A 12,412-nucleotide genomic window follows, 5' to 3' on the forward strand; every position below is an offset into this window, starting at 1 on the left:
AGCTTTCACAACCTGCTTTTCTTCCAGCATACATAAGGCTCATAGAATCGAATGAAAACTTTAGCATTGCAACTGTAATCTTCTCTTTAGCTGCTCTTTACTCGTTATCCGTGGGCGGCGTTTCCGATCATTACTCACCCAGCTGTTTGACGCAGTAGTCGCAGCATCCGCAGTCGCTGGCTTTAGGCACCACCTTGCCATTGCACTGGCTGGGGCTGATAGGGTTGCAGACAACCTGCTTGCAGAAGTCCTTGTAGCAGTGCTTCAGCTCGACACCCATGGGGCCGAAAATCAATACGGCGACGTGGACGATTGCAGCTCCTACGACCGCGCGCCTCATTTCCCGGTATTTGCTTAATATCTGCGCAGATGAGTTGCTTTGAAGTCTTGTAAAGACATCATTCGCTGATATCTATGCTTAAGAGTCTAGACTCCAAACTGGTCAAAACTACTCTGCAATGACAGCAGGGTACAATAGGTATTAGACTTCACATACCTCTGTTCTCGTCCTAGCTTAGTACTATGCTGTCTGGTGCGACGAAATATTTCCACGTGGCCGACAACGCAAGACAGACGACGAAGCACGCTTCTAGCACCGCAAGATTGACGTAAATCTGATTCCACTATCTGAGGTGCGCAGCCTTCTGCTTAGATGGCAAGTCGGCCATTCTTTCCTAATGATATGTTTATGTTTTAAATAATAAGCAAGTAATTAAAGAATGCTCCCGCCTTGTTACTAAGGTTGATTTTTTGTGAGAAAGGATGGACAAAATTTGGCAAAAGACATGTAGGTGGAACAAGAATTCCAAGAAATCTCGCCTAAAAATGAAAGTTATAACTCACTTGACAAGAACAAACACTCAATAAATATATCAGAAAAAAATTCGAAAAAAAAAATAAACGATTGACGTTTTGGCGCTTATAGGGTTGTTTTAATCGCAAAGAAGAGAATGAAGCCAAGGCTCATTATGTAGAGGTAATTTTGAAAGGGGTGGGATCATATCTCTAGAAGATTGTCTCGTATCCGGCTAATCTTAAGTGGCGTTGATTGAATGTACACGGATGCCATAAGCAAGACTTATGGCAATAATTTTTATTTGCTAATCCCACTTGCAGGTCCACAGCAGATGGCATGATCAATATTTTGATAATGTTCTGCTAAAGATTTTGAGCGAGCTCTGGCTTGGGTGGCATCGTATTTGTGCTGCTTCAGCTTTCTCTTTAATGTTTTCTAGTGGCAATGTAGGCAATGTCACAATCACGGCAGATCAACCTGTTGAAAACCCCTAATACTATGGAGCTGTGTCAATATTGTCCTTGATCAAGAGACATCGCAATTTCATAATGAGAAAAGGTCCTCACGAACCTGGCATGAAGAAATAAATGTCAGCAAGGTTTTCACTCACTTCACGGGTATAGGGCATAGTCGCCAGCTTCTTTCGTCATGTCACATATCGGCTTGCCGGGTCAGTGGTGTGCTGATCCCGGGGCAGCAGTATCTAGACTGGGTTAGCCCTTTCGTATCAGGTCTTGTCTGTCTTCTTTTGTTTCTCTTGTTATGCGTTTCGCATTCAAGCAAATTTTGAAAGCGGGGTTGAACAGTGCCAAAATCACTGAGCGCTTGGGCCTAATGAAATGCGATGACTGACCTGTGCACGTCTTGCCTTGTGGTAACGCAGTTTGCGATCATCGCCCTAACGAAAAAAACCTGCAGCGGGGGGGAGGCTGGAAAGTGCTTCGGATTTTATACATTTTAGGGCAGTGTTAACACCTAGAACTGAAAAGGAGGTTATCATGACTGTTTCGATAACCTATCTGTAGGGGTCTTCACTGAACATGGGGTACGCAGGATTTTAGGCGTCAGCGAAGGTAACAAGCTTCGATCGGGGTGCATTAAGAAAAAACCCAAGTACGTTCAATTACGTCTCCTCCAGTTGGTTACTACATCTAAAACCGGTTGCTGTGTCACAATGGGGCTGCTCCTGCCATCTGCGACGTACTATTGGTGTATAGGTAAGATATACCACTTCGTCCAAAATTGGAATTTACTGGTTCACGGGACTTCTACGCACGTGCGGTAGCGACCTCGGAAAGTTAAACGGTGTCTCCATCGATGATGGCCAAGTCATGGTATGGCCAGATTTTTGCATCAGTGCAATAAGGGAGTAATTACTCACTAACATCCACTCAAGCGCTACTAAAGGGCTAAAAAGGAAAGCTATACAGCTTTCTCAGAAATTCTATAATAAAAAAATATTGCCTTTGTCCGGGAATCGAACCCGAGACCACAGCCTTCCCGGTGCTAACCAGGACGTTCAGGAGATCAGATGGTATACGAGAAGAGCAAATGGTCAATAACTCGAAGTGGGAGCGGCCTTCGTCTACTATTTTAGTGGATGTCCCAACGTGCCTGTGGGGTTTGCATCCGAGTGTCGCAAGAAAGTCGTGAATAAAGACGCGACTTTGCCTGACCGAACCCAGATGAAAGCTGACGACCTCTGCCGATTCCCGCTCTTCTGTTGGTCTAATACGTAGTAAAAATCCAATATTACCCTTTACAGAGTAACATTTAGAACAGTCATGGGTGCTCCTGTTTCAGTTGTATGTGTATAACCATACCATAGAGTGCATACATTCAGCAGCGCTTTCTTCGTTTACCAGCAGCCACAGCTTAATTTTGCTACTTAATGTTGATTATGGACTGTGTATCAGCAACCACTAGACGTACAGTTTTAGTTCACACCTCATGAGATTCCAGCAAAGCATCCAGCTCATTCTAGCACAAAACATCGAGTAACCACATCGCTTCTCTTGACGTCCGCGCGGAACACGCATCGCGTTCTCTGGAATCTACACTTACAATGGAAGGTACTTAAACTTTCCACCATCCCATCTCACTGAGCCTAAGCCGCTGGTCGCTCACTTCCATGCTGTTCATCCGCGCTTTCAAGATATGCTCGAGTACAAAATGCAGAGCAGCAGAAGTGAAAGGAGCCGGATAAAGCCTGATACGAGAAAGCTGTCCAGTCCAGACATTGTAGACACAGGAACAGCGCGCCTGTGCCCGGCCAAAGCGAACTACGACATGTCCAAAGATGCTGCCTCCTGTACCCTATACCCATTGGGTGAATTAAAACCTTGCATGCACTTTTTATGACTACGACGTTCACGCGGCCCACGTGTCTTCACGTAAGCTACGATAACCTAGGTATTGTTGTTAAAGAACCCCGCTGGACATAGCTATCTATCCAGGTGTCGTCTAAAAGATCCAAGGTCATGATGCTGATGCTGCCTGCGGCGACGAAATAAGGAAATTCAAGGAAACGATAACGCAACACTGAAATGGCGCCGCCGAATGAATCAATGAATGAATGGATGAAGGAAGGAAGGAAGGAAGGAAGGAAGGAAGGAAGGAAGGAAGGAAGGAAGGAAGGAAGGAAGGAAGGAAGGAAGGAAGGAAGGAAGGAAGGAAGGAAGGAAGGAAGGAAGGAAGGAAGGAAGGAAGGAAGGAAGGAAGGAAGGAAGGAATGAATGAATGAATGTTCCGATTTTATCTTAGAAACAGAGTGGGTGACGAAAAAGAGCAGTTCGCAATGACCGCTTCGCCACCCGTGAAAGTCGACGATTACAGCAGCGACGGTTCATGCAGTATGCAATGAACAATTTACGCGTTACAAAAGGAGATAGTGCTATAATACAGAAGCAAAATATTTACAGTGCGAAGGAAAAAAAAATAAATATAAAATATGAACGGCACATTAGATTAGCCGGACATTAGGTAACCTCCCAGGGTTATACATCCGCTCTTTTCCGTATTTCGCTTCTCGTATGAGCGACCAGAAGTCATTTCTTTAGTTTTTTCCAGAACCTTTGGCGAGTGTCTGCTTCTGTCAAGTCACCCGGTCAGAAAAACAACAAAGAAAATTTTTTGACGTCAAAACATTTGGGGCGGGTTTTGACAGTGAACGTTTTGCAACAACAGAAATTTCTGTAGTAGCATAAAAAGTTTCTGTATGGTTACAACAGAAAAGTACTACATAACAACATATTATTAAAAAAGTACGGCAGAAAAAAAAGCCGTAGAACTGTAGGAAACTAATACACGACTACACAATATTTTATCGTATTTTTGACGCAGCTGTGTAGTTCCTAAAGGAAAAAAGTTTCTTGGCTCATGGTGGGGTGTACAGTTTCCGTGACAAGAAAGTGTTCACCGAACTGAATACAAGTTCGTTTTCTGCGAGATAAATTCGCTTTTTGATGTTGGCGTATTAGCTAAAGAATCAAGCACAATATTTTGACAAGATTTCAGTACTACTCCGCTAACCCATATCGGAAGTATTCGCGTTGCGCTAGCGCGAAATTTGAAAAAAAAAAAAAAAAGAACAACACAATAGGTTTGTCACTGCTAACTGCGCACCAAGAATATATGCTCGATATGCAAAAAACAAGAGATGTATATTCCTCTAAATATGCTACATGAGCGATAAAGAGAGCCAATGAGCTGTTCAAACACTGTTGCCGCTCCTAAAGGATAAAGGTGACGGATACTTTGAGCGCTGTAGTCATCGTTAAAGAATGATGCTGACTGCGATGGCAGCACAGTTCCATTGACCCGAATAAACTCGTTACTTACAAATTTACCGGAATAAGGATATCACAATTCCAATTCAGCCGGCTAAAAGTCAAGGCGGCCATTATGCATGAGATCTCTTTATCGACCTCAATTCGCAGTAAATTACCGAAGAAGAAGTGAAGTAAAATAGGCATGCATGCTTACTGTTCGAAAAATTAATTAGGCCATTTACCTACCTCCGCTGCTTGTAGGGAAGGTAATTCGAGGCCTCATTAAATGCTAAAGGCGTCTGAGAGTTTACCGCGATTCTGTTTACCCGAATAAGCGTGCATCAAAGATATGCTGGGGTAAGGAGCACACCTTGTCGCCAGTTTACAGTAATGATGCAGAGTATGAAGACTACTCCTTCCGCTATGGCGCTTAAATTGCAATAAAGTATAGCAGAAAAGGGGAAATAGAATGAACATGCTTACTGTTGGAGGTTTGCGTAATATCTATGCTCCTTCACCTGTCTGTTGTGTGTATGAAACGCACACCAGGTCCTACTATGAAAATAATGCACCAAGCACACGCATACCTCGAAGGAGCTATTCGCTCCTTGTGCTCGGCATTGAACGGAGGAGGCGCTTCCTTGGAGGCAAAGTGGTCAGTATCAATGCGTGTTGCCTCGCACGCAGCAGAACCCGACAAAGCCTAGACATGCTTGAAGCACCTGCCGCCGCCTCCTGAATGGCTCCATTTCTTGTGGGCATTCAGATACCTATTGAAGGGTACAAAAGACGAGAAATAATGTTTGCCCATGGCTGTGTGTTCTCACTGTCGACGCTTAGCAGCTTTCAGTCATATCCGTTCAAAATGTTCGGATATGCATAATGAGCTTGCGAGCTGGCCGGAGTTTTAAATACGGTACAATGTTTTTCAGAGAGTAAAAAAACAACAACAACAATAAATTTGGTAATAATGTAGAAAGGACTTTTCGAATTCACACAGACTCGAGCCCGCATACAATAAAGTTGATGTCAAGGGATGGACAGACAAGTCTCCCCTAATCATAGCCAAAAACGCAGTCAGACAAGAGAGAAGTGCATGTTTATATATATAATACTCTCTAGATCTGTAGTTCTCCTTTCGTACCTTTCTGCAGGCTGTAGTTCTATAGTACTTCTCAATTGTAACTACAAATATTTTGACGTTACTAATGACATTTCTGCTGTCACAACAGGTTGACTGTTAAAACCACACAGAAATTTTGCTGTGAGAATAAAATCTTCTGTAGCTTTTTTCAACAATGTATGGCAGGCTTGCGTGGAATGTGGTAGCTTACGATAGAGGCCAATTAGTATGTGGGAGAATAAAGAGGCAATAATTTTTGAAGTAGCGATCAAGCGACTAGCAAATTGCCTGTCGGTAAGCGCTGAATTTACAATGTCATTCACACTTAGCGGGAACACGGCTCTGCGTGGCTGCGTATGTGCGGCGCATGATTACACCCAAACCAGTGGCAAATTCTAAAAAATGGCGGACAACACAAACCACTACTGGGTCTCTGTAATGGTGAGCCACTCAGCACTGATTTGCAACCTGGTTATTTGAAATGCTGCAAAGCACGTGCAGGGTCACGCGGAGCCATATTCACGTTAAGTGTAATTGGCACTGTGCGATGACGGTCCAGAAGAGAAATCGCTTACGGGAACCACTAGCGACGTCTCTTCATATCCCTCAAAGAAGAGCCCGGATAGTTTCCAAACCTTCGATGGTTGCTTTCTTTCTTGCCTTCTATTGGTGAGCACGTAGTTTCAAGAAAAAGGTTTCGAAGCAAAGAGAAAAGGGTTGCGAGGGCATAGCGATGTCCGCTATGCACGTATATGGAAGTGCTCTAAATTTGGAGAACCTGACAGAACAGATGAGCCCTGGGAGGCGCTACTTCTCAAACAGGACGAAAACAAAATAGCTGTGGCTTAGCTCTGGTTAAGCCTGAGTGATTGCGAAAGCAATACCTCCCTGGCTGCGCTTGGCTCTGCTGGTGGTTTGGCGCCTTTTGTGCAACTAAAGGATTTACTCTGGACACAACATGGTTTCTACTGTTTGTTTATTCCAATGAACACGCTTTGGTGGTCCGTAAAGTGGTGACTCTTGGTAGGGAAGGCCGCTAAAATTCGAAGTCTATACGGGTGCCTCATGTTCTTTAATCAGCGAGGCTACTACCGCCAAACATGGCCAACGAACGCCCCGAAGCTAAAAACGAATTGTTCGTGAAGCGTTTCTGAAACTCACGCGTAGCAGACTCAAACTCGTCGACTCTCATCTCTTGTTCTTCCAGTCGTTGAGCCATGTAGCCGCCTCGGTTCACCACAACGCTCTGCTTCTTCTCTGCATACGTCCTTCTTCTTTTAGCAAGCCGTTCTTCTCTCCGGTCCGGTGGCTCTTCTACACGGCGCTTTCTTCTGTGGTAATTATATCGCCCTGCATTACTCATATACGATTCTTCGGCATTCAGAGAGTCTATGAAACTACTCTCGCTCACTGAACTTGTAGAACGCCGCCGGGCTCGTTATTCTGCGGCATAGGCGCGTTGCTTAGCCAATCGCTCTTACCTTTCTTCATCTGTCTTCTCGGCACGGCGCCGGCGTTTGCGCGCAGCATGTCGCTCCAGCGACGCCTTCGACGCGCGCGTCACCGCCTTTTCTTTCTCCACTTCAAGTTCACAAAGAGAGAGAAAGTGAGTGGCTTCGGACAGACATCGGAGGCATTCGGGATTGCGTCTAATAGTGCTACGCACTAAATGTAGAAAAGTTTTTACGAGTTCTGTTTCTGTAATTTATGCACTTTCTTTGGATCCCTAATTAATCAGTTTTGTTTCACAGAGGCGCAAAATGTAAGTGTGCGCCATGTACGTTGAGATACTCGTCTGCTGTCTTTGCTAAAGAACGTGCGAGAAAGCTTTTTTTTTTTTTTTTAAAGTTGTCCATATCGACAGTAGCATATGAAACACGAGACTGAAAGAAAAGTGAATGTACGAGGTAAACCCCGCACGTTCGGTGATTTAGCTCAATTGCTGTTGGTGCAATTGTGTTGTAACCGAGCCAAATAAAGTAGCGAAGGAGAGAGTCACGAGCTGAATAAACGTTTTCAGAATAGAAAGAAGAGTTACAAGTGAGCGGGGCAGAGATCATGGCTCGTCTTTCCCTTCTTCTAAGAGATTCGCTTTGACCCTTGAGAACCATAGGTTGCTTTGTAACTTACTGCATGCAAGAATATCTGATATAATTTGCGGCTATATATAGTAAACCCCGCACGTTCGGTGGTTTAGCTCAGTTCCTGTTAGTGCAGTTGCATTGTAACTGAGCCAAATATAGTAGCGAACGGGAGAGTCACGAGTTGAATAAACTTTTTCAGAATAGAAAGAAGAGTTACAAGTGAGCGGGGCAAAGATCATGGCTCGTCTTTCTCTTCTTCTAAGAGATTCGCTTTGACCCTTGAGAACCATAGGTTGCTTTGTAACTTACTGCATGCAAGAATCTCTGATATAATTTGCGGCTATATATAGTAAAACGCGCTCGCATAGCTGCGCTCTAGTTTAGGAATAGGAAGTTAGGCAATCGTTTTCAGAATTTTCTATCTTGCATTGAGATAAAACTGTAGCCGACTGCAGCACGTCAGGTGGCGTGAAGACTTGATTAATAATTTCCACGCGTGAAAGTTTAATTTCTTGAGTGTCTTATTTCTTTTTATGAAGAGACACGAATAAAACATAAATCAATCGACGGGTTTGGCTCAATGATAACATCCCTTGATCTCAACTACGAGAGGAAGAAGGGCCTTCGTTGCGCTCCAGGAGGGACCAAACGCGCACAGGTTGTTTAAGAGGCAGTGATTCTGTCATTTTTTTCTGAATGCGCCTTCTCTGGTGCACGGTGACGGTGAAGTGGCTACTGCTTGTCGTGCTGTTTGTGGCTCCCTGCGTCCTTGGCTGCCCGTGTGCCGAAGAAGTGTGCAGCCACTTTGCGCAAGTCTGCCGTCCCCTTCCCGACCCATGCGACGGCCGGATCACCTACGGCGCTGGCTTCTGCGGGTGCTGCCAGCAGTGCGTGAAGCAGATCAGTGAGTAGAAACTGCTCATGTGCCGATGATCGCTTTCCGCTGACTGCCACATTACATGCGGAACGCTCGGAAATTATGGCCTGAGCGGACATGAGTGGAAATTTGCACTCAGGCAACTGAGACAACATTGCATGTCCTATAGCCCTCGACGTATCTTGCATGAGAAGGTTGTCAGCTGAATATAATCATCATAGCTTTGTGATGAGAGAAGCCAACACTCTCATGCTATACCTCCTGGAGATATGGTCATAAGTTTTTGCGGCAAAAAGACTTTAAACGAAGAGTGCAAAGACTGCATATGTTCAATTTTCGTCTTATCCTTCTTTACGAAGGGATCTACCAGAGTTTGTAGACCGTTACAGCTCAACCTTTCCATCTGCCTCATGTCGTCATACAACCCTGCGAACAATCGCATGTCCGATGACTTGCATGAGCGAAAAAGAAATGAGCGCCATTGTCCAATGGCATTTGAAATGTTTAGTGCAGGCCATATCAGCGGCCAACTACCACCTTCTAGAGGCGCGCTGGTAACCTTCCGTGGATTTGAGGTTTAATATGGGGAGTGCTAAGGTTCTATTGTTAGTGACCTGTAACTTGCAGTGGCCAGAGACATGTTCGTGAATGTCTAAATTGCGAACCTTTAAACGATTCCAGCCGATGCCACCTGACTAGCTTTGTCGACGGGGGAGTAATAACACTTACGCACCGAAAGCCTATCGGGCGCTTTCTCGTGATTTTTCATGCCTGCGAGTCTTGAAATGTTCGAAGCAGCCGGCCTCGACAGAGAATATATCTTTTGACGGCTGAGGTGGAGGGGGGGGGGGGGGGGGGGGCTACTGAAGCAGTCGCAGTTGGAAGATGTCCAACTAGATTTTTGTGGTGCCGCGATTGAGACCTCATTTGGACATGATACCAGAGACAACACAAAACAACACGGACGAGTGTGGAGAAGGAGGTCTATATGCCTCGTAGCTAACGTTTCGACAACAGGCAGTGTCCTCATCTATAAAACGAACTTCGTATTGCCAGCAAAGAGAAGAGTCTTCGCTCCAGTGAAGGAATATTGGCGAGAGCGTGTAGTAAACATCACGTAAAATTTCAAACAAGCCCCCCCCCCCCCCCCCCCCCCCCCCCATTTCATCGCTAATTCTACATTCCTGCGCCGTTTTGAGAAAACTGACCCCCCCCCCTCCCCCTTTTTGTCTCCTTCTTATCACGCATTGCGCCCAAGCAATACTCACAGCCTCACCCAGTCCAAAAATCTAATCGAATCTCAACTCAAAACATCTCGAAGAAAAATCCCCAAACTGACATAGGGTGTCGGTTGATCACCGCGAGCGAGGCATCCAAAACGCGCACCAATGAGCAGATGGCTGCTGTCTGGGTGGGAACTGGCACCGAAAAAATAGAGAAGATCACTGCTAACATATTTAAGTGACGCGCCAAGAGAAGACGGAGGCGAGGCGATCAGTTTAGATCGGCGACGTACCAATAACACTCAGATGATGCGCGGCGATGTATCGGCTTACATATTTAAGCACGATCAGCCATATACCACCCCCCTTGGTATGGACCGGCAACATCCACATAATACACGTGTTGCTGGTGACCATAGTATCACTCCAACGCTTCCGTGCGCGCCTGGGCATTCGTAGAAGTCGAGATTTTAATTCGGGGTGAATGATAGCGACTTTGAGAGGAATAGAAAGGTCTAAAAGGCTTCCGTTCAATGAATAATTACTAAGAATTCACCAGGAGCAGACACCCCGAACAATTTAATTTAGGAAGAAGCTTTAATATATGGTATATTACTCAGGGAGCATTTTACAGTCGCGATTTAGGAATAGTCTAGAAAGCCATTTTGAGCGACATATACCTGAACACGATGGCTGTCGACCGCAGGTCTGCACTGGTCATGGTCATAGCCCACATATCCATGTAGTGGCATGTTTTATATTTTACTAACCATATGCATATTGCCAGGGGGCGCTCGGAGTGAAAAACGACGTTAAAGTGAATCGGCTCCGGACTCGCAGGACGTACCTAAACCTTGGACCGTGTAATTCTACCTGTACCGGCTCTGTTAACCTAGCCCCAGTCGCCAACACCGTGACAATATTATTCGGGGTATTGCTTTGGCGATACTAGTATAATAGTGTGTGTTAGGTGACATATATTCATCTTGGAAATTGCTATAGTACAAACTAATAACGAGGAACCACTCTTGTCTGCTAAATTTCTTTTGTGCCCCTAGTCTGTAGTTTGTGCGCATAGGCTCCCGGGGGAATGCTTTGTAATAATATATATTTTTGTCGAGAGGAAATTACCGATCAGTTGGTGAGTCACAGTCATTTTTTCACAGTCGTTTTACACCTGTATAGTGCAGCAATCAGACCTATAAAAAGGATACATGCATCGCAACATACATCTACAGTGTTTGTCAAAAGTTCCCAAGCCATTCCATCACGTGCAGTTCTTAACTGCACGTTATAAGGTCAGGTGGTCATTTGTCGCAGGCGTAGTTTTCTAGCAGAAGACTGCAACAGCCCAATAAATGATTTACACGCTCGCATTATTGTCGGTATGGTGCTTTTACATAGGCGATAATATTATCCTATAGACTGCTGTAAAAATATACCGCCCTCTCGTGTATGCTGCATTAATCTCACTGATCGCCAGTAAATGTCCTGAGGGGTCTTCCCCTGTGTAGATATTTTTCCTACTGGTAGAAAACCTAAAATAACAATGTCTGGCCAATATATGATCTAGACGGCTATCATAATATTTAGGCATACCATCGCTGTAATTATGTCATCGTCTTCACACATTTTTTAGTTTAACCGACCTCAGTATGAAATAGATTAGTAGGCAAGTTTCGCTTTTCAGAGCATAGAGCACGTAAATCGTTGCGTCGCAATTTAGCCAAGAAAGAGTGGAATCTGGAGGTCAGTATGCGATGCCATAGGAGCAACTTACGAGCAGGAAGCAATAATGGAAGGAGGCCTGCCGCAGAAGTATCTGCGGTGCATGCCGTCTTCCCACTTGTCGCTTTTATGGCCCGATAACGGCTGGCGTCACAGCAACGTCTGGTGTCGCGGTTATGTGGCAATCACGCATAGAGATATCACACAAAGTTGTGAAGAGTGATGGCTGGAAAAATGCGGCTATATTGGGTGCTTTAAAGCTTTTTGATAACTTGCCTTACGTAGTGCGAAAGCTCTAGATGTGGCCTAGCGATAAGAAGTGAAGAGAAAACGTGGGATCCACAAAACGGTACGAGCTACTGAGACGTCGCAAGAGCGGGCTGCGGGTCTGGGGGCTGACAGTAATCGAAAGCATGTTAAACCAGCTGTTGAAACGAAATGTTTTGCTGTTTTTTTTCACTATTGCTTTAACCATGAATAAACCTGTCTAATGTTTTTGGCTCAGCCATGAGGTTGGAATACTTTGACGTTGGGCCGTTCATACTAAACTTTCCACTACAAGAGCTCGTAATCCAGTTGCAGCCTAGGAGATGAAAACGTCTTTATTCTGACGGCAGATTGTTGCATAAAGCAAAGAAACACAACAATGAATGACGCCAGTGTGAATAAAGGGGTGTTCGCAATGTCGTTGTTGCCCTTTCTGCGTTACAAAACGAAAAAGCTGCTCTTAGTAGCAAACTACCTATTCATGGTATTTGCATATTCTCCTGCATCTTTTATGCCTACCACAAAGAAGGTCACACAGAGCCTT

General features: G+C 44.9%; 1 protein-coding gene across 1 annotated transcript in view; it reads right to left on the reverse strand.

Annotated features, from left to right (window-relative positions):
• The window catches only part of LOC146180587 (uncharacterized), a 2,175-nt gene extending 1,895 nt beyond the window's left edge, over positions 1–280 (reverse strand). Inside the window, exon 1 of the mRNA XM_084577780.1 lies at positions 139–280. Within this exon, the coding sequence (XP_084433906.1) occupies positions 139–280 (142 nt within the window). The remainder of the gene's footprint in view (positions 1–138) is intronic.
• Between the last annotated feature and the right edge of the window lie 12,132 nt (positions 281–12,412).

The sequence above is a fragment of the Amblyomma maculatum genome, chromosome 8, assembly GCF_055883805.1.
Source record: "Amblyomma maculatum isolate TAMU_Amacu chromosome 8, ASM5588380v1, whole genome shotgun sequence".
NCBI classification, from domain to species: domain Eukaryota; kingdom Metazoa; phylum Arthropoda; class Arachnida; order Ixodida; family Ixodidae; genus Amblyomma; species Amblyomma maculatum.